Source organism: Mytilus galloprovincialis, chromosome 11 (assembly GCF_965363235.1).
Source record: "Mytilus galloprovincialis chromosome 11, xbMytGall1.hap1.1, whole genome shotgun sequence".
NCBI classification, from domain to species: domain Eukaryota; kingdom Metazoa; phylum Mollusca; class Bivalvia; order Mytilida; family Mytilidae; genus Mytilus; species Mytilus galloprovincialis.
Genome location: NC_134848.1, coordinates 80182848 through 80205458, shown reverse-complemented (window position 1 = coordinate 80205458; position 22611 = coordinate 80182848). Strand labels below are relative to the sequence as shown.

General features: G+C 31.8%; 1 protein-coding gene across 1 annotated transcript; it reads right to left on the bottom strand.

Annotated features, from left to right (window-relative positions):
- Window positions 1–4769: 4769 nt before the first annotated feature.
- Window positions 4770–22238, bottom strand: LOC143050930 (uncharacterized). The gene is made up of 6 exons (XM_076224031.1): window positions 22129–22238; window positions 18559–18624; window positions 17896–18014; window positions 15823–16085; window positions 14824–14850; window positions 4770–6294 (listed from the first exon to the last, which is right to left on the bottom strand). Exons 1-6 carry the CDS (start codon window positions 22236–22238, stop codon window positions 6283–6285), a joined length of 597 nt encoding a protein of 198 aa, XP_076080146.1. The 3' UTR covers window positions 4770–6282.
- Between the last annotated feature and the right edge of the window lie 373 nt (window positions 22239–22611).

Sequence of the window (22611 nt, the reverse complement as noted above, 5' to 3'; positions counted from 1 at the left end):
TCAGTCATAATAACCTTCCATCATTACCGAACTGAACAAAGAAATAACACGACGGGTGCCGTCTACGGTGCAGGAAATGCTTACGCTTCTGGAGCACCTGATTTCACTGCCAGTTTTTAGTGAAGTTCGTGTTGTTTCTTAATTGTTATTTACAACTGTTGATGTAAATGTCCTTTGGTTTTGCGAGTCTTTGTTTACTCCTTGGTTTTGATTGTTATTGTCTTCCACGTTTATTATAATTGAATTATGCCATCATTTAAAAAGTTATGTTAAGAAAGAATACATGAGTGCACAAGCTGAAATGTCTCGCCTGTTTTATTTGTCATTGCTTTTAGGTTGAAAGTCTGTTACATACAGGTTTTACCATAAGTATCAAATAAAAAGAACAAAAGCAATGTTCTATGATAATGAGGTCATGTTGAGATGTACGAGGCAAGGCACACATGTACATCTTACAATCAAAACACCAACTATTGATCTATCGGATTAACTGACAAAAATACGAAAATGTATCATTAACCAATGTACAATGTAAATTGGCTCAAGGTAAGATAATACCTGCCAGACAGACATGTGTCAATGTATTATTGTTGTTCTGTTGTAACTGAATTATTCTTGTTCTTTTGTTATTGGACTATTCCTGAACTGTTGTTACTTATTTGTATATTTTTTTCCTGCATGCTTTTTTATTTTATTTTTTTGTATGTTTTTGGTCGTCTGTAACTGAAGAATTCGTGTACAATTTGTGTACGTTTGTTAAACCATTTTTTATTTTGGTTGGTTTCTTGTAATTCTCTGACGGGCTTAACTCTTGAACAGTAGATTTTGTGACATTCAGAACAATTCTTGACATTTATTGTTTGGGCCATAACCATGTGTTCAATGTTTACCATTGAATTCAAATAGGGTGCCGCATGTGGAGCAGGATCTGCTTACCCTTCCGGAGCACCTGAGATCACCCCTAGTTTTTTGGTGGGGTTCGTGTTGTTTATTCTTTAGTTTTCTATGTTGTGTCGTGTGTGCTGTTGTTTGTTTGTCTTTTTCATTTTTAGCCATGGCGTTGTCAGTTTGTTTTAGATTTATGAGTTTGACTGTCCCTTTTGGTATCTTTCGTCCCTCTTTTATAACCACTGGGTCGATGTCTCTGCTGGTGGACATTTTGTCCCCGAGGACATCATCCGCCCAGTAGCAAAACTACAATTGCATGAATTTACGAAGATCTAACAAGAAACTGGCTCGGACGTCGCCCAGTATAAAAAGGTCCGAAACAGACTTCAACATGGACACGGTGTCGTCTGATACGGCAGGGGTCCCCTCATCACCAGACATGACAAATAACACAAACATGACTCATTCAGATCATCGTCCTAGTGACAACAGCAATATTACACATATACAGCCATGTTCAGTTCTCCTCAAAGACAATTTGGTTTTTGATGACACAGTACAACACTGTCGCATTTCTAAATGTGAGACCAAAGGCTGCAAAACTTGTGCAATTTTAATTACAGATGCTGAATTCACTAGCAATTTGACCAAGAAGTCATATTTTACCAGAAGTTACGATGATCTGAATTGTAAATCGATAAATGTCGTCTACGGATTAGAGTGCAACTTTTGCGGATTGGTATACGTCGGTGAAACGAAAGGAAGGCTTAACAAGCGTATGTGCGGTCATAGATCAGACATTAACCTCAATGCTAACGATATTCTATACCAGCATTTCAATCAGCCCGATCATTCCATCGTTTCCATGACAGTTCGCATTATCGAAAAGATATACCATAGCTCTAACAATCCTAATCTTTCAACAACTCTCCGTAGACAAAAAGAGGAACACTGGATTAAACAATTGGGAACTGTGACACCTTATGGTTGCAATGACAAAATTGATGGTATAGGTATTCTATCTAGTCCTTCGTGTAACTCGGTGAATGTGATGAATGTTTTCAACTCGACTCCTCGACGTAGACGCAGTCATGGTCATCGTCATTATACATCACCTTCTCTGCATGATGTATCTATTAATGACTTGCTGCCATTTATACAAAAGCCGTTAGGTATTCATCACATTCGCACGAAACTTTATTCATTACCCCTTTCAAACCTTCATTCTCTGTTCAATTTATGTTTGGAATCCACTGTTACAAACCCTCATTCAAACCTATACAAAATTACAGCTATAATTTCGGATATAGCAAGTCACAGACTTTTCAAACCAGTCCGCATTGGCAAAGATGAAAAAGAGAAAAAGACCTTTCCTTAATCTTTCCTTTGCCAACAAAGGTATCGATGGCGTCAACTTAGGCAATATCCTTCATCATAAATTAGTTCAATCGAAAATACCTCCTTATTTCAAAGACCAGTCTGTACCAATCATTTCTTATACCTATACCAAACCTATTGCAACTAAAATTTTCAATTACAAACACGTTTTGCAGGATCTCGATATTGACGACTTCAAGTCTAAACCTCCTGATTGCACTTGTGCTAGTTCCCAATTCACATATAATCCCGCTGGCCACGCTATTACCGGTGACCTCAACATTGTTAATAACACTTCTCTACGAAATGTGTTATCGAAAGGTCCGAAATATCGTGAGCCTAAATCCATCAATTGGAAATTCAACTTTAACATTTTGATGGATTCAGTTGAGGATTATGCCAGGCAATGGGCTAAGCGCGAGAAGGAAGACGTAGACACTCTTTCCGAATGGATTAGGGCAGTGAGGTCGTTGATACAAATCAGAATTAAGAAACTGAATGGGTCTATCAATGCCCATGCTACGTCAATCTTTAAAGACCCAAATGTTGCAAAACACCTATCCTACCTCCATGACAAATATGTTGTTGTCCCCGCAGATAAAGCCCCAAACAACATCGTTTTTGTATGTAAAACTCATTACATTAACTGCTTGATAAACGAATTAGGTATTGACAATTCACTTGGAAACTCAACATATACCCTCACGACACTTACCAAAGAGGAAATCCTGGATAATCATAGGTCTGTTCTGTGTTCCTTTGGAATTTCAACCAAAGATGAAGAACTGGATCTGCCATCACTGTATTGGATACCTAAACTACATAAGTGTCCTTACAAACAACGGTATATTGCTGGGTCTTCCAAGTGCTCCATGAAACCTCTTTTCTAAATTATTAACATCTATTTTATCAGCAATCAAAGACGGGCTTCAAAGTTATTGTGAAACTGCCTATTCTAGAGGGGGCGTGAATCAGATGTGGATACTTAAAAATTCCAAAGATCTTTTAGAGTACATACAATCTAACTCTCTTTCATCTTGTAACAGTATTAAAACATTTGACTTTTCTACTCTGTACACTAGTATTCCACATTCCAAACTAAAAGACAAATTGAAAGAGTAGGTATTGCTTTGCTTCGTAAAAACGAATGGCCAACGTAGATACAAGTATCTTGTCTTAGGGAGGGATAAATCCTACTTTGTAAAGGATCACTCTGATTCGATCAAAAAAATTCTCTGAAACTGATATTATCAAGATGCTTGATTTCTTGATTGACAACATATTTGTTACGTTCGGAGGACGTGTTTTTCAACAGACTGTGCCCCTCTACTTGCCGACTTGTTTCTTTACTATTTTGAGGCTGACTTCATGCAGGAACTTCTTAGGAAGAAAGATAAGAAGTTAGCACTATCCTTTAACTCTACTTTTCGCTATATAGATGATGTTCTTTCACTAAATAATTCAAAATTTGGTGACTATGTGGAATGCATCTATCCAATCGAGCTAGAGATAAAGTATACTACAGATACAGATAAGTCGGCCTCATATCTTGACTTGCATCTAGAAATTGACAATGAGGGTCGGTTGAAAACAAAACTTTACGACAAAAGAGATGATTTCAGCTTTCCAATTGTGAACTTTCCATTTCTAAGTAGCAACATTCCAGCAGCACCTGCATACGGGGTATATATCTCCCAATTGATACGATATTCCCGTGCTTGCATTTCCTATCATGATTTTCTTGATAGAGGGTTGCTGCTCACAAGGAAGCTATTAAACCAAGAGTTCCAAATGAAGTTGAAATCATCCCTTCGTAAATTTTACGGACGCCATCACGAGTTGGTTGACCGTTATGGAATAACCGTATCACAAATGATATCGGATATGTTCCTAACATCGTAACTAAAATCCCCTTCCCTTTCCTGAATGTGACCTACCGAATTAGACTATTTACCGGATTTGTTATCACATAAGCATCACGACGGGTGCCGCATGTGGAGCAGGATCTGCTTACCCTTCCGGAGCACCTGAGATCACCCCAAGTTTTTTGGTGGGGTTCGTGTTGTTTATTCTTTAGTTTTCTATGTTGTGTCGTGTGTGCTGTTGTTTGTTTGTCTTTTTCATTTTTAGCCATGGCGTTGTCAGTTCGTTTTAGATTTATGAGTTTGCCTGTCCCTTTGGTATCTTTCGTCCCTCTTTTACACATGTATTGAATGTATGCTCAAAGTATGTAACCTTCATAAAGAAATCATACTGTCCTTCTCTTATATCTGTGGTTGTGGTTCAAAGTAGATTTCATACAACAATGTCACTGACAGATAATACAGACAAGAACAAACCTGGACAACATTTTAAAGCAGAAAATAAAAGTATGTCTCACTTCAGAAAGTCAAGTACAGCATCCATTGTGTACCCAAAAACCTACAGATATCTTAACCTTCTATAGTCTTGTGTACCCCAAAAACCTACAGATATCTTAACCCGAATATAGTTAAAACAAATAGTATGTAAGAAAATATTTTAATTTTACAATGATTTAATTTACAATAGATGTCTACACTTTTATATCAATCGCATGACTATCATGTGATTATTTAAATAGTTCAAAGTTCAATTGAGTGGAATCAATTATGTGACATTATAATTATTTGATCCTACATATTCTATAACATAGTGTTCACATGATAATTGTTACCTAGTAATGATGATAACATTCATAATAATTGAATATACATGTAGTGTTGGCTTTGAAGACATTCCAAGAAAAATCAAGTGATGCAGCACTAGACTGTTCTCGTTGTTATTTGTATTGTTATGTTTTTATACAAAGGGAAACATACACAGCAAGTGTATAAGTGGCAGTTACTCAAAAAGATCTTAAAATGCAACAATTTGGTTGTTTTCCACCCCATCGACATAAATTGCATTTGTTTTCATAAATGCACAAAATCGAAAGTTGATAAAATGGCCTGATTAACTGAGAAGATATATAATGAATTCAGTTGTTATTATCCATTTAAATATTGTGTTTTAACTTCAGACTTATCTCTTTCAGTTTTTAAATTAAATATCTATGTACTTCACAGGGTAACTCACTTCTTATATCAATATGTTTTATAAAAGTTACTTTCTTCAATCAGAAGATATTTGTCTTATACAGGTAATCTCTCCTTTAACTGTGGTTTATCTTAACACAAATTACTTTCTTTCTTAGTTGTTAATCATACTTAAGATATCCCCAATTATTTCAGTATTTTTATCACTATTTGGTTGTCTTACACAGGTTATGTCCCTTTTACCATGGCTAGTTTACCTTTTGCAGGTTATTTTAGTTTCACAAGATTCTGAGATGCAGAATGGTTTTCTTATCATATCTAGCAGACCACATAATCTTGTTATGGTTATGAATATGTAACTGCTGTTAAAGATAAGTTTTTCTTAATAATAACTGTGCAGAAATTTGTCTACCTATCACTTCTTATCTGCTTCTATAAGAGATTGAAATGCTAATTAATATTTAATTGGAAAGAACAAATAGGTAATGCCACTTGAAAAATACTTTTTCATAAATTTGAATCTGCACTATTTCTATTTTATATCAATGTTTTTGCTCACATTCATTTGTTTCATAAGAAAGTTGTACATTTGAAAATCTCCTTCCCTCAGTTAAGTCTTTCAATGCATTAAATGACCACATAAGTTTTATATAAGGAATGTTTGGACAAGTTGTTGTATATATGTTCAATCTTCTTCTGTTTTCAAAATAGTTATTTGTATTACACAGTAAGACAATGACTGTATTTAAAATAAATATATGACATAAAATTGATCTAAAATACCAGTATTACTGACAGTAAAAATAAATAAATAATAATAAATTTGTTCCTTCTTGGGATGCTCTATTCACAGAGATGAATTATGGGATAACAGGAAGTGGATGATCAATGGATGAGTCTATTGTATTGCATCATGGGAATATTTCAATCACAGTTTTTACATCTGGAAGTTTTCCTTATGCTACAAATGTGTCTGAAAAAGAGAGAAACAGGTATTATTTATAAAAAAAAGTGTATACATAAACAAAAAGTAAATTCGTACTTTTTAAGCTTCCAGTATCAAAATTATATTGTTATCAGCTAAATTTGTCAATTGAAATGACTCTTTTCATAAAATTTAATAAAACATCATCTTCTCAACCCAATCCCTCTACATGATGTCTCTCCTTTATATTCTTCAACTTCGTACTTTATTTGGCCTTTTTAACTTTTTTGGATTCAAGCATCACTGATGAGTCTTTTGTAGATGAAATGCGCGTCTGGTGAATATACAAAATTTAGTCCTGGTATCTATGAGTTCATCTTACAGACAATGTTAATATAACACTAAATTGGGCATCTTGGACAGTATTGAACACCCACAAACAAATTAAAAACTTTGTTCACTTTAGTTGAAAAGGGGATATTATTATTTATAAACGAATTTTGGGTGAATATTTGAAAGAGGTTATTACTTTATAAAAATTATTCTAAAATTTCTTCAATAGAAAAATTGCCAAATAATGAGGAATGATTTAATCTAAAGGAGTAACTAAATAACATACTTATACCAATGTATCAAATAATAGTCAGAACATGGAAGTTAATAAAAGATAAATCTATACTAAATTGTCACAAATAAAAATAAGAAGATGTGGTAAGACTGCCAATGATGAAACCTTCAAACGGAAACCAAATGAGAATTTAATGTTTGTTTTTGAAACGATAGAAACTCTTGAAAATCAGATATAAATACAAACAAAATATAATTGGGAATTGATGCCACAAGAAACTTATATTTTGTATACTTAAATCCTACAAAATATTTTATTCTGATCCCTTGATACACATAAAAAAAAAAAAAAAAATTGTTATAGTATGTGAAATATTATTATAATTGGCTATATGTAGTACATGCTAACTAATTGTAAAAAATGTTAGTAAAATTGCATTAAAAGGCCACTATTCAATTAACGAATATAATTATTATAAGTCAGCATAAAATTGTAACAGTTTGATGAAATTGTTCTATGCTACATCTTCTTAAACAAACTTTAACTTTTAAAGCAGTCTACATTCCCCCTGATTTGGCCTAAAGAATTTTGATTTTAGTCTCTTTGTTCAGTCATATATCACTGTATAAAGATGAAATACGTGTCTGATTAAAAAAAATTAATAGTCTGGTATCTTCGATGATTTTTATAAGAATAAAAGAAAAATGTGTCAATCTGATAGATGCAATTGACTGCAATTAAGCAATAGTCAATTTAAAAGCGTGAAAGTGACACCACCAAAATTAAAATTGATCTTTGTTTGGTGGTTTAATATTGTCTACAAGTTTCAAAACATTTCATTGAGTGTGGAAATATCAAATTAAGCAGTCGTTGTTTCTATTCATAAAGGGACATAACTCATAAACAGTTAACGTGACAACACCCAAATTTTGAACAGAATCAGTGTTTGGCGGAAATAAAAATCTGCATCGTAATCGAGTTTCATAACATCAGATAGTGGAACAAAGGTAAACCTAAGTGACCTCATTGCCTACAAGCCAGGACATAGGGAGTACACTTAGATTCTTAAGACAACCAAATTGCTACCCTTGACTTGATTTTAGAAAGAGAAACAAACTTTATGAAATAAAATCAAAGTAACTGTTTGCCTTTTAATGGAGGGATATCACCTAATTGGTAGTAAATTGCAGATAATCTTATCTTAACAATATTCAAATAGTACCTAATCTTTCTATTTGACAATAAAACATACATATAACACTATTTAAAAAGGATAATAAATTAGAAGAAAACAACAATAAATTACACCACTGACATCATGGTAAAACAATAAAATAAAAAAAACCTAACAATATAGACCATTTTCATTGTCAATGATGGTAACACATCATTGTCCCAAAATGTCAAGGTTAATAGTGGTAAATTGTGTAAGCATTTAAAGGCCTTACAACAGAAATGTTGGGGTTTCATTGGAAAATATCCATTGATAACAACATCTGGAATAATATTGTAATTGTTATGGTTACTAAACATGTGGTTGTTAGTGGTTACAACTGGCAATAACTACATTAATAGAATTACGACTAGCTGTTAAAAGATCCATAACTTGGTTGTCATGGTTACAACTAGCTGTGACTTCAATACTCTCACAGTTAAAACATAACAAAATAGGTAAAAAAAATTGGGAGATTGTTAAAGATAAAATCAGTGTTATTTTTAAGAGGGGTTGATTATCAGTCCACAGATTCCAAAATAAAACTATTATAAATATGATTAAATTCTTTGTCTCTCATGACAGTGACTTAAGCCAGGTCACCTGTTTAATATGTAAGCATTTCATATCACATAACCTTAAATTAGTAGTTCAGGTCACCTGACTTATAAAGTGTTTCCCCTAAAACATTTCATGTCAACATTAATCCCCACAACTGTATTTCAGGTCACCAGTATCTTATGTCACATGACTTGTCACATGACAGTATTACCATGTCAACAGCTAGTTGTATTATCATTTTTACCCACAACCAATGAAGCTAATGTTACCTCACTACAGCTGTAAATAAAATACAAAACATTTGGTTAGATCTCAATGTTACTTTATACAATTAATATACAGCAAACTACATGAATTTTAGATGTTAAGATATCTTAGTTCATGCTAAAACAGGTTAAATGGTTCAGAAAAGTCACAACAAATTACAGGAGTAAGAGAAAAGTATTAAGACTGGTTGGTGTTGGGTGTTGGTGATTAATGTGGCATAAAGTATTGTCCAATATGTTTAATAATTCTTATTATTGCATAGCAATATAATATTTCCCACAGAAAGTAACCAAAAGTTAGCGTGCAATAAATTCTAATATAGCACTAGTGCAATAAATATAAAAAATTCATGACGTCATCAACGACAAAATCTTAGTTTAAACCAATTTTTACTTATTCAAATATTATATTGTTATACAATAAAAGGGTTATTGCATAAATATTGGGGAATATTTCCCTCGTAACACATATTGAACTCGCAAGCACGTGCAATATAAAATTCTACTCAGCACAATATTCCCCAATATTTAGCAATAACCCTATATTATGCTTAATATACTTTTTACGCAATATGAACATGATGAAAGTTCAAATGTCATAATAATAGTGTGAGTAAATGAAATATCATTATGGTTGCTGTCTTTGATCATTATGCTTTATTTTATCAAGTTTATTCTTTTGCCATAAATTTGGGTGGTTTCAATTTTTGTAAAATATGGGCCATTTATAGATGAATATACAGGACGTGTTTACTCATTTTTGCTAGCTTCAGTTACCTAAAGTGGCTTACATCAATCTTTACGTTCAATAGGTAGAGCTCTACATTCTGAACATTTCCACCCTTTTCAGACTTTATTTTTTTATGGCTTCAAAATCATAGAAAAATCTTGCATTTCATCTCTATGTTCAATTTTAAGCCATGTCAGCCATTTTGGATGGGGGCGGGATCATCGGACACATTTTTAAAAGCAAAATATCTCAATGATGATTCTCCCCAAGGTTGTTTAAATTTGGCCCAAGAGTTTCAGCTAAGAAGATTTTTGTAAAATTTAACAAACGGTGTCATATATGAGCAAGTGATGAAGAAGCCCACTTGGCTCTTTGGGCAAGGTGAGCTAAAGATCATGCCTATAAATGTGTTATGGCTGCCATGTTTTGCTTTTTCAATGTCCTTATTAGACAAAACAAGTGTCTGGCATACAAAATGTTCATCCAGGTATCTATAATGTGATAATATACTTATGACAAATAATTTCATGTTCAGTAATATCAAATACTTTAGTAGTAAATCTATAGATAAAGAGATACAAGAATTAATTTCTTTCAAAATATCACTAAAATCTAAAATCATTTTTATCTGACAATTAGGTGTCAATTCAAATATCCAGGTTCTAAATAACAAAACTTTGATAGTAATATAAAGAAGTCTTTAAAATCTTTTTTTTTAAATTTGTATTAAGTAGTACATGACTATTTAAATGTATATACACTCTAAAGTTTATTCTGTAATATCAATTTTCTACATGATTTCAGTGGTTGCAAAGGTCAACATATTGCTCTATTATTTTTCTAGATGTAATGATCCAGCATACATGGCATAGGGGTAAAATCTAATTATCTCATCATCTAGTCCTCTGTAATTTGCTGTATTCATTGACCAAGTTTCAACCCATGCTTTAACTTAGGTTACTTTTAATTAATTATGCTGTCATGCTTAAATTATCTGACTTGATTATGCATACATATCATAATACTCTCAACACAAAGAAACAAAAGAACAGATTAACACATGCATATAAATAATACATGAAAAATCTCATTAAAGTATACATATATCAATTTGGTTTTCCAGTAATTGTGTTATATATATACTACTTTGTAAGGAAGCTATATATTTTTATGACCCTTTCATGGAAATGCTACCATTCTTAAAAACAGAGCATCCCTATAAACTTGATATTAACTGGGTGATATGCATTGTTCAGTGTCAAACTTAAATTGAAAATCTGATTTGTGTTTGCAACAGACATGGTGCAATAAGGGAATTTATTAATCCTTACAGTTTCCATTGCACACTGAATCACAAACTTATTTCTTCACAAATACAAACATATTTCAATTACAATGCATTTTTTTCTTTTACTGCCCAATAAAATGATAGCTCTTCCTATTGAAAATAATAAAACAATGTTGAAGAGGTGTCATATACTTGGAAGTGGAGCAAAGATAAATTTAAATTTTCTCCTTTCAAATATTTTCCAGTTTAAAAATGCAGTTTTCAACTTCTTTTTTTTTTAAACAAAAATTAAGACCAAGATATGCACAAATCAGAAAATCATGAAACAGTGAACTGTCTACTGGAAATCATCAATGTATAATATCAGCAATAGACAACAATGAACTGTCTACTGGAAATCATCAATGTATAATATCAGCAATAGACAACAGTGTCATCATTCAAGTGCTTTAGTCAAACAGACTAATTAATGATCAATCATAAACATGACAGCTAGCAAAGAATCATTTCAGTTGGCAAGAAAAAAGAATTCATTCCTCTCTAAGAAAAGAGTTAAGATAGACATACTTTGGTCAGATAGAATAAGATTTACAGCAAGAATCAACCATTGGCTAGACGTGCTCAACTAGATCATGGACAGACAACTCGAAACATAGACAATAAAAGAAGAACACTTGAAACAGAACAGAAGCATTGAATCAGGTGTATACATAATACCTCTAATATATCTGTATTTTCTTCCTATCAAATCAGAAATAGTTTGTATACATGTTAATATGTGTATACAGTAACTTATAGTTGATGTGTTTCCCTCAGCTTTAGTTTGTAACCAGGATTTGATTTCTCTCAATCGATTTATGACTTTCAAACAGTGGTATGCTACTGTTGCTTTATTCATACAATGTTATAGGAATTATAGTCTGTTATACTTGAGCATGAAATAAAAATTATCAAATCTATGCAGATTATATGATGACGCAGTTAATTTTGTAAATGGCCATCAAATACCACTGACCTGATCACATTCATGTCATCTCTGTAGGAAAATTAATACTAAAATCTTTACAAATGAACAGTACCTTAAGGATATCATCAACAAAATTGAAAATCACCCAATTTTAATGAATAAAAGTCTGAAACGTAAAATTTGTAAAAATCAAATGAGAGCTTACAACAAAAGATATAAACAATTTACCAAAGTACTGAAAGCATTTTTGAGTTACTATCAGAAAGCTGGAAAATCGCCCTTTTTTTAATAAATAAACCACAACAACTAGTAAACTTAAAAGCTGAAAGTCATAAAAATTGAAAGGCAGCTTGCATTAATAGATATAAACAATTTACCAAGGTTTCAGGATAAATGCTAACATCGTTTTTGAGTACTTTTAACTAGTGGCTCTTAAGAGCCTGTGTTGCTCACCTTGGTCTATGTGCATACATGTATTAAACAAAGCACACAGATGGATGCATGTTGTGTTTTGATGATGGTAATGTGTTTGTAGATCTTACTTTACTGAACATTCTTGCTACTTACAATTTTCTCTATCTATAATAAACTTGGACCTTAATTTACAGAGGAAAACATTTTGTAAAAATTTACCAAAATTTACCAAATTAATGAAAATTGTTAAAAAGTGATTATAAAGGACAATAACACCTTAAGGGGTCAACTGACCATTTTGGTCATGTTGACTTATTTGTAGATCTTACTTTGCTGAACATTATTGCTGTTTACAGTTTATTTCTATCTAAAAACGGTATATTTTCTTTAAAAATTACCAATTGGGAGCAGCAACCCAACAACCCTTTGTCCAATTCATCTGAAAATTTCAGGGCAATTAAATATTGACTTATTTAATAAACAATTTAACCCCTAGACAGATTTGCTCTAATTGCTTTGGTTTCTGAGTAATAAGCCAAAATCTACATTTTACCCCTATGTTCTATTTTAAGCCATGGCAGCCATCTTAGTTGGTTGGCTGGGTCACAGCACACATTTTTAAACTAGATACTCCAATGATGATTGTGGCCAAGTTTGGCTAAATTTGGCCCAGTAGTTTCAGAGGAGAAGATTTTTGTAAAAGTTAACGACGATGACGGATGACCTACGACAGACTACGAATGACGACGACGCCAAGTGATGAGAAAAGCTCACAGGTGAGCTAAAAAAGTAACTGGGTGTAAAAAAACTAGGGAAATATTGATTGATTGTTGTTTAGTCAGTAACAAGTGGCTACCATTTATTGCATATTCAGGATGGATCTAAATAAGATACTCAAATGATTATTAAACTGATAATCGAATACCACCAACTTATCACAGTTACTTAATAAACTTAACTACCAAAATTAGCTCTTCACAATCATTCATGTAATCCATTTTAATAAGTAATATCAAAATCATCAAAGATATAACAATAACAAACTCAAAAAACAAATGAACATGGTGAACATGTAACTTAACATATGAACATGTGACTTAACATATGAACAGGTGACTTACGTCTGAACAAGTGTAATCTTAATGTCTGTTATGCCTATAAGTTATAATATTCCCTAGAGTATGATAATACGTTGACTGCATGATATTGGTTTAACTTATCATTAGATGGATATAAACATTGTATTCTTGGTCAATATCCAACAAGAATTTCACTTTTTCATAAGAGGTTTCATGATAATGTGCACTACCAACACTTTCGATGCTTGTTCAAAATGTATTTAAGTAAAGCTAACTTTTAAATACTTTTTTCTAGTTAATTTATTGCAGTTTAAAAGCCAATCATTTAATTGCTATCAACTTGTATCATTCTCTAATCCTCAGCCGTTTTGAGCAATACATACTAGCATTATTCAGTTAATCTGTATTTTTGAGTTTTCCTCACAGGAGGAATTTAACATGTTTAAGAATACAGGACAAGAAGTAACTCCAGTACTATCCTTTACCATCAACTTTTCTTTCCTTCCAATAATTCCAAAGATGACTTACAACTTAGCTATATTTCATGAGATTTGTTTTGGATATCTGACTGGAACATTTGTGTATCTATTTTGTTAATTTTTTGTTTGCACAGGATGTCATGCATTACAATAAAACTATGTGTTTCATGCTACCCATTATCCTATAAAAGAAAATGTCTGCAAAACAAAACATTTGGAGAGTGTTTTACTGTATCAATTTCAATTCATAAAATGTTGAATATCAAAATGTTGTCTGAACTAACTTTCAAGTTTATGTGCTATCAAATGAATTATTTGGTCTAGTTATATTTATAAATTTACTGTTTACAATTTTTTGAATTTTTTGAAAAACTAAGGCTTTTCTACCTCAGGCATAGATTACCTCAGCTGTATTTGGCAAAACTTTTAGGAATTTTGGTCCTCAATGCTCTTCAACTTCGTACTTTATTTGGCTTTTTTAACTTTTTTAGATTCGAGCGTCACTGACGAGTCTTTTGTAGACGAAACGCGCGTCTGTCGTATATACTAAATTTAGTCCTGGTATCTATGATGAGTTTATTTGTATGGAAATAAATGAATTAAGCAAAAATTTGAATGACCTCAGCTACTTGTGCCTCATGATTTTAGAGACAACTCCATGATTTGCAGTGTATTGTGTTTGTAATTTTTGAGTGATTTTTCCTTTCTATGTGTGTATCCTATATATTTGTTGAAATAATAAAATAAAATATTTGTAGGTCATTGCAAAATATAAACCCATTATTGTGTGAATCACAAAAGAAGAACGCAATATTAGCATGATTTAATTCAACATAAAAGTTACATGCAAACGTTTGTCAGAATGAAAAGTTGTAATGTAGGGGTTTTCAGTCAAACTAGAGAATGCTGGGTAATACAACTGTATCTATTCTGTGTGACAATAGACAGAACTAAAGAGAGAGAGAGAAGTATATGTAGTTTGTGTGTGTAGATATACAGTTCATGCTTTTACCTCATAAATTATCACCCTCCTGTCTTTCTAAAAATGATTTTATTAAAATGATTTTAATTGGTTCATTATTTACAGCATTTGTTAAAGATACTTAAAGAAAAACATGGTATGACTTTAAATTATGCATCAAATTATATGGGGAATGAAACTTTCAAATGACTTCTTAGAGATAAATAAAATCAAAACAACTGACATAAAGCATTCTTATTCCTTGTTTAAGCAATAATTTTTTTAATTTATCAAATGTCCACTATATTTTTGCATAAATGAAAAGGCTGATAAGGAGCCACAAAAAATGTAACAATATTAAAATTTAAAATCCAAACAACTGACATAAAGCAAAACTTGTGTACTTGATGTCTGAATACAAACAGTAATAAAGCAAAACTCGTGTACTTGATGTCTGAATACAAACAGTAATAAAGCAAATGTCTTTCATTGAGTTCCCTGTTTCAACAACATATTTTCAATTTTTGTAATGCTTCTTTTTCCATCTTTAACATCTTCTCATTTTTCATATTAAAATCTTAGTATTTATGAAAATACATGAAAATGCTGATAAAGAGACAAACAATCGCCTGTTAATGAAAAACACACACAAAAAAAAAAGGTTAACAATCTGACAGCCTTTTTCCAAAAAAAAATTTTAAAATTACAAATGAAAACAAATCAACAGCGAGAGTAGGGTCAGAAAACCAATAAAGTCATGGATATCTAATTACCATTATTATGATATGAACATAAACAAATTAAACTACTGCACATGATTATGTTTATTTTCTGATTGTTTGGAAAGATCAAATGGTATTCTCACAATTTTTTAAATATCAAACACCATTTACAATCATACATATTTGCAATCATTGTGTTTCCTTTTTTATATGAAAAGAATCAGATTAACTTGCAAAAAGTATTCTGTAAGAAGCTCTGTTTAAGCATACTATGCATTATTTCTTCTAAAAAAAGTCCCTTCACCTAAATGCTTACAAAACTACTAACCATTTCTTCTTCCTCCTCCTCCTCAATCTGGCTTGGATTTTCAGTTGGGTTTCTCACATTTCCCCCCTGTTTTGTTAAAGTTTTGTCCTCACTTTTAGTATCCAGTTCACCATTGAGTTCCTGGTTTTCTGGTCCCTGTGATTCTAATGCAGAGGCATATGAAGTCTCTGTACTACTTATCATTGTATTGTTCACAGATTTAATGGGAGATAAAGATTGAGATGATGGAGCTTCAGAGTCCAGCTCAGCTTGAAAACTTTGTTCTGTAAATGTCAGGGTGAAAAAATTGGTTAAATTCAAGATTACATATCAGCATTAAGCAAATACAAAACAATTATCCATTGCTGCTTTGTCAAACAATTTATCAATACTTTCAAATATCTGAATAAAATAGAGGCTGAGATGTAAGAATTATGATAAACTGTACAACCTCTGAATCTACAAGTGTAAGAACAAATAAATATTTCAAGAATCATGCTCAACAGCTTCATGACATGATTATTCATTAAATTAAATGATTAATTGTAGGTATCTAATCTGATATAAAGATTTTACTCGATTTTATTCAAATATCATATTACTTATTTTGACTAAATATCAGTGCTTTGAATTGCTAACATATAAAAAAAATACATATCTTGTTTGCTTGAAAGAATAAAATAAAGAAATAGCAACATAGTGTCTGGTTATAAAGAATTAAATATGAACTGCTATTCACGAAAAAAAACTTCAAACACAGCTTGTATGGAAGGGTGTTTATTCTCAATCTGTGCAGAAAAAATATGCTATTGGGATCAAGTAAATGTCAATAAGTTAGAAGTTTCAATATTTCCTTAACAAAGTCCCATAACTCTAGAAACAATTAAACATGAATCAAATCTCAAACAAAATTACAACTCTGTAAAAGTGATGCTTCTTCATATATGTGATATAAATAATCCTACAAGTTTGGTGTTCATGCTTTAACTACTAAAACTTGTATTATATTTGTTTTGTCTAAATTCTTTCATCTAACTTATACTGAAATTTTGATAGGGTTGTGTTTCAATTATCAATATATAAATATGTAAAAACCTAAAATATACTTTTTCACCATCGTTATCAGTCATATAATTTGTCAGCAAAACACTTTTAATTTGTGAACCTGTGAATTGGAAATATTTTGTCATTCCAAACACTTTTATTTTGTGAACCAGTGAATAAATAATACTTTGTCATTCAAAACACTTTTAATTTGTGAACCTGTGAATTGGAAATATTTTGTCATTCAAAACACTTTTATTTTGTGAACCAGTGAATAAGTAATACTTTGTCATTCAAAACACTTTTATTTTGTGAACCTGTGAATTGGAAATATTTTGTCATTCAAAACACTTTTATTTTGTGAACCAGTAAAGAAAGGCTTATTTATTTAAATTGAAAGTAATTAATCTGCTTTTGATCTTTTATTTTGACAAACCAAAACTAAATGCAAGCTTTAACATACGTACATGTACAAAGTTTTGGTAGATTATATGGCAAGCTTGCTCACTTTCTGTCAACTAAATGTTAAAAGAGGCCAGACTTATTTCTAAATATATAATAAGCAGTGCTATACAATATTGCTATTCTGCAAACAGAAGCTACTGTGGATTCATTTATTTTCGTGGGTATCAATTTTCGTGTATTAATGAAAACAATTTTATGAACATTTGATTTCGTAGATTTGCCAATCGCTGTATACATAGACTATTGAAAATATGTTACTCCTTGAACATTTGAATTCGTGGTTCACCTGTGTCCACGATAATTGGTATCCAAAAAAAATGATAACACAGTATGCTACAAAGGGCTCATTTCTCCATAAGGTCACAATATAAGAGTTTGTCAAATTAGTCAGGCTGCACAGGGTCTAAGCAAGCTGATAATGCTCATTTCAAAAGTTTGTGATTGTGGTCATAAAATAAAAAGTTAACAGATTTTAAGCTAAAAGCGGCCAAGGTGAAATCTAAGCTTTTGATTGACAAGCAGTGCTGTCACTTGTATCTATTTCACTGTAACAACTGGGTGTAGAAGGCGTGTAACTGGGCGTACCCTCTGTAAAATATGTATGAGTGGGCGTGGGCTCTGACAGACTGAGATTAGGTGAGACTGGTATCTGTGGGGTCCTCTGATATGTTACTGTTACTTTACCACTACTGGAATAACCTAGCCTGAAATATGAATAACAAGTGATATGTCACTGTTACTTTACCACTACTGGAATAACCTAGCCTGAAATATGAATAACAAGTGATATGTCACTGTTACTTTACCACTACTGGAATAACCTAGCCTGAAATATGAATAACAAGTGATATGTCACTGTTACTTTACCACTACTGGAATAACCTAGCCTGAAATATGAATAACAAGTGATATGTCACTGTTACTTTACCACTACTGGAATAACCTAGCCTGAAATATGAATAACAAGTGATATGTCACTGTTACTTTACCACTACTGGAATAACCTAGCCTGAAATATGAATAACAAGTGATATGTCACTGTTACTTTACCACTACTGGAATAACCTAGCCTGAAATATGAATAACAAGTGATATGTCACTGTTACTTTACCACTACTGGAATAATCTAGGCTGATATGTGAATAACAAGTGATATGTCACTGTTACTTTACCACTACTGGAATAACCTAGCCTGAAATATGAATAACAAGTGATATGTCACTGTTACTTTACCACTACTGGAATAACCTAGCCTGAAATATGAATAACAAGCGATATGTCACTGTTACTTTACCACTACTGGAATAACCTAGCCTGAAATATGAATAACAAGTGATATGTCACTGTTACTTTACCTCTACTGGAATAATCTAGGCTGAAATGTGAATAACAACTGATATGTTATTGTTAATTTACCACTCCTGGATTAACATAAGATTAATCTAGCCTAAACTATGAATAACAACTGATATGTTACTGTTAATTTAGCACTACTGGAACAATTTAGGCTTAAATATGAATAACAAGTGATATCCTTAGAAGATTTTTTTGCATTGCTTATATCAAAACAACATACAAACATTTTAAACCTTATTTTATTTACTAATTGTTTGCATTATATATACAAGTAGATGAATACTTGTTAACATGCATCTCTGACATTTCAAATTTATTAAAATAAAGTTTTATTCTGGTGCTAATAAAGAAAATTATGCAAAAAATTAATTCAAGGTATCATTTTATTATTGTATGTATGTATGACCAGAGCATATAAACTAAATACCACATAAGCATGAGATGAGCATGATGCGGAGTGTACTGCTAAAATTAAGAACAAGAGAAGGTAATAGTTTTGAGCTTAGTTATAGCATACGATTTATGGAAACACCCTTCTGTCTACCCATTTTCGAAAATGGTCGTTAAGTCCCTTTAAAATTTGGATTTGTACATAACCTTTCCCACAAGGTTTATCCCCTATATACAGTTTATTTCTCTTCCATTTACTTACTGCATGAATCGACTGTCTTTTCTTCGAGCCTATATCATGTATATACAATATTTTCTCAAACAATTAAACAAGTGAGAGTTCAAATTACACTGAAACATTAAGTCATGTGTTTGTGTTTGTAGTATTTAGGATATAACACAATATTGACTGCTGTACCAAACGTTTTGTACCTATTACTAGTATGTCTGTTTTTCTTTTTGTTTACCCATCGTGAGTGGTTTAGCTATCCATAACAACAGGTTCAATCATCCATGTTCTCTTAAGAAGATGCCTGTACAAAGTATGCAATATACCAGTTGTTATCCATTCGTTAAATGTGTTTGAGCTGTTAATGTTGCTATTTGATTAGGGACTTTCTTTTTTTTTAGTTTTCACCGGAGTTAAGTATTTTTGTTATTCAATTTTTGCAAAAAGAAATAAAACAATCAGCTTTAGTAAAACTAGTTAGTTTAAAACGTTTAAGTAAATACTGATTGTTCAATAAGTAACACATATTATTATTTGAAAAAAGAAAAACTGCAGCTTGGTACCTAATATATTAAAAAAAGATATGGTATAATTGTCAATGACACAACTCTCCACAAGAAATAAAATGACACAGAAATTAACAACTATAGGTCATTTTTCGGCCTCCACAATGAGTTTCGCCCATACTGCAGAGTCAAAAATTGAAAGCCCCAAAATGAAAAATTTAAAACTATTCAAATGAGAAAACTAACTGCCTTGTTCATGTAATATATGTACAAAAAATTAACGAAATACAAATATAAAACCCATCAACAAACGACATTAACTGAATGACAGGCTCCTGATTTGGTACAGGCACATACATAAAGAATTTTGCATGCTGACGGGACACCAACGAACCCTGGACAGTGGTGTAACAGTAGAACATAAGAACAAACTATAAAAAGCAGTTAAGAAAGGCTTAAATCAGATTGATACAAATATATATACATTTAACAAAAAAAAAAACATCTACTTGTTATCCCAAAATCAACAAAAAACAACTTGCTTATTTGAATATTATACTAAAGAAATCGAATTAGGGGTCACGGAAATTCTATTGAAATGATAGGGATTTTTGTAAAAAGAATGTTTGTTTTAACTTTGATTTAAGTGATAGACAGGTTGTGGGGACAGAAAATAAATATACACAACAATTTACACCATTTAAACGAATCATAATGACTGTCGTTGCAAAATCAAGGTTCCTGAACTATCTTTAAAATCGAAGCGAGAGGCCTTTTACATTGTAGTGTAAAATACAGGCTAAAATGGCTGAAATGTGAAATTTGCAAACTTTGTGTTGAAAATTGGCTAACAAGGTCATTATAAAAAGAGGTTACGGGAATGAAACTCAAAACTTGAATGTCCAAATCATAAGCAAGTCTTAACCTTGTATGTGTAGTCGTTGAACTATAGGTTCCCCCGTAAAGTTAAAATGCCCCTATGTCAAGAAGAATAAACTCACGAAAACACGAAAACATCACTTAATTCGCGTTCATTGTTTTGATATCGACTGCCTGACAATTTTACGTAAATATCAGAGTGATTCTAAACAAGGACTATGTGACGGGAAACTTATAATATCTGTGTTTTAAAGATTTTAATGGTATCAAACCAGTCCAGTTTAAACTATAATCACGTGGTACAATTCTCATTTACATATTATGAATATCAATTCGCAAAAGTACTACTAATTACTGACTATGCATTATTTATATATTTCTGTTTTCTGTCATTCGTTTGGTCTTTCTTATCTATTCAATAAGAAATATGCTTATTCTTTTAATTATGTGTCCCTTTTGAACTTGCCACTGCACTACACAAATGAAACCCTTTATTAGTTTTGATTGATATCTGATTGAAACCAAAAACGGACAAATATAAATATATCGATTTATTTGTGAAAGATTGGATGTAAGGGATAACAATCGGTAGATCAGCGGAAATTATTTTTGTCACCCTGTACGATCCTTTATTTCTTATCTTTCTTATTCTATACTTTTGTCAAGCTTATTTATTGGAATTAAAGGGCTTTCTTTTTCCATCAGTATTTCATTTCCTTTATTGAGTGTCGGTAGTCACAAGGAATCTGTTAAACCAAGAGTGCGAAGTGGTAAAGTTTAAATCATTCCTTCGTACATTCCACGGAAACCACCACGAGTTAGTTGACCGTTCTAGAGTATCCGTTTCACCGATGACAACGGATATGTTTGAATTGTCGGAACTACATAAACGGCCTCTATAACCCAAATACAAATGTACTTACTCAGTTGAGCAATATGAATCGTGCTACATATTGAGAATGATTTGTTTAACCTTCTGGAGCACCTGATTTCACCCCAAACTTTTAGTGTAGTTCGTGTTGCTAAGTGTTTAGTTTTCTATATTGTTTTAAATACTGCTGTTTTTTCTGTGTCCTTTTTTAAACATTTTGCTGTGAGTTTATTTTCGACTTATATGTTTCAATGTCCCTTTTGAATACTTCGCCTCTTTGTTATCAAATAGATATATAGTCTTAAAATTACAACATACTGTTGGATAAATAACTCAACCACGTGCATACCGAAAACACCTATTAAAGTGCTTATCAAGATTATAGTAAAAGGCATATCAGGTTTCAAACAATAAAAAAAATTCTTATATTTTAAAAATAGCAAAAGTTAAGTTATAATTTTTCTAATTTTCTAACGAAACACTCACGCCAGCAGTCTGTCCGTCTCAATGAATACAATCTCTGAAGGTAGACTGCCCAACCTTCTTGTTGATTGAAAAAACTGTCTGTATTTGCACATAGGCAATACTGACGACCATTAACCCATGTTCTGGACTTGTTTCCTTCAACTGCAAATTCAGAGTTACAACAGATATACTGGCTTCCATCATGGATTTTAGGATCATAAATTGAAGACATATTTGTAGTTTTATCCAATGCAATATTTTCATCTGCTAACCCGTATATGAAATAAAGGTTAAAAAGACACATGGGTAAAATTTTCAATGCCAAATTGTATTAAACAAAAGATAGCTATGTTTAAAAGAGTGTGATCAATACTGATTTTTTTGTTTGCTTTGTTTGTTTTGTTTTTTGTTTTTTTATGTCATGAGTCATACCACTGGTGAGTTTAGTGTCGATGACACGTGTGTTTAACGAATTATATATGCATGACATATTTTCCAGTGAACATTAAGCAATTAACAGTAAAGAATTAATGTATGTCTTGCAAATTAACATGAAATGATGCTAAATTTTAACAACCGACATTTAACAAAATAATGCTGATAAT

Excerpts from the sequence above, each read along its gene's own strand:
- LOC143050930 (XM_076224031.1), bottom strand. The coding sequence starts at position 22,238 with ATGTCTTCAATTTATGATCCTAAAATCCATGATGGAAGCCAGTATATC. Across the intron at positions 18,015-18,558 it reads TTATTCATATTTCAGGCTAG|GCTAGGTTATTCCAGTAGTG; the intron begins GTTATTCCAGTA and ends TTCATATTTCAG. Across the intron at positions 16,086-17,895 it reads TCATACATATTTTACAGAGG|AACAAAGTTTTCAAGCTGAG; the intron begins GTACGCCCAGTT and ends TGACATTTACAG.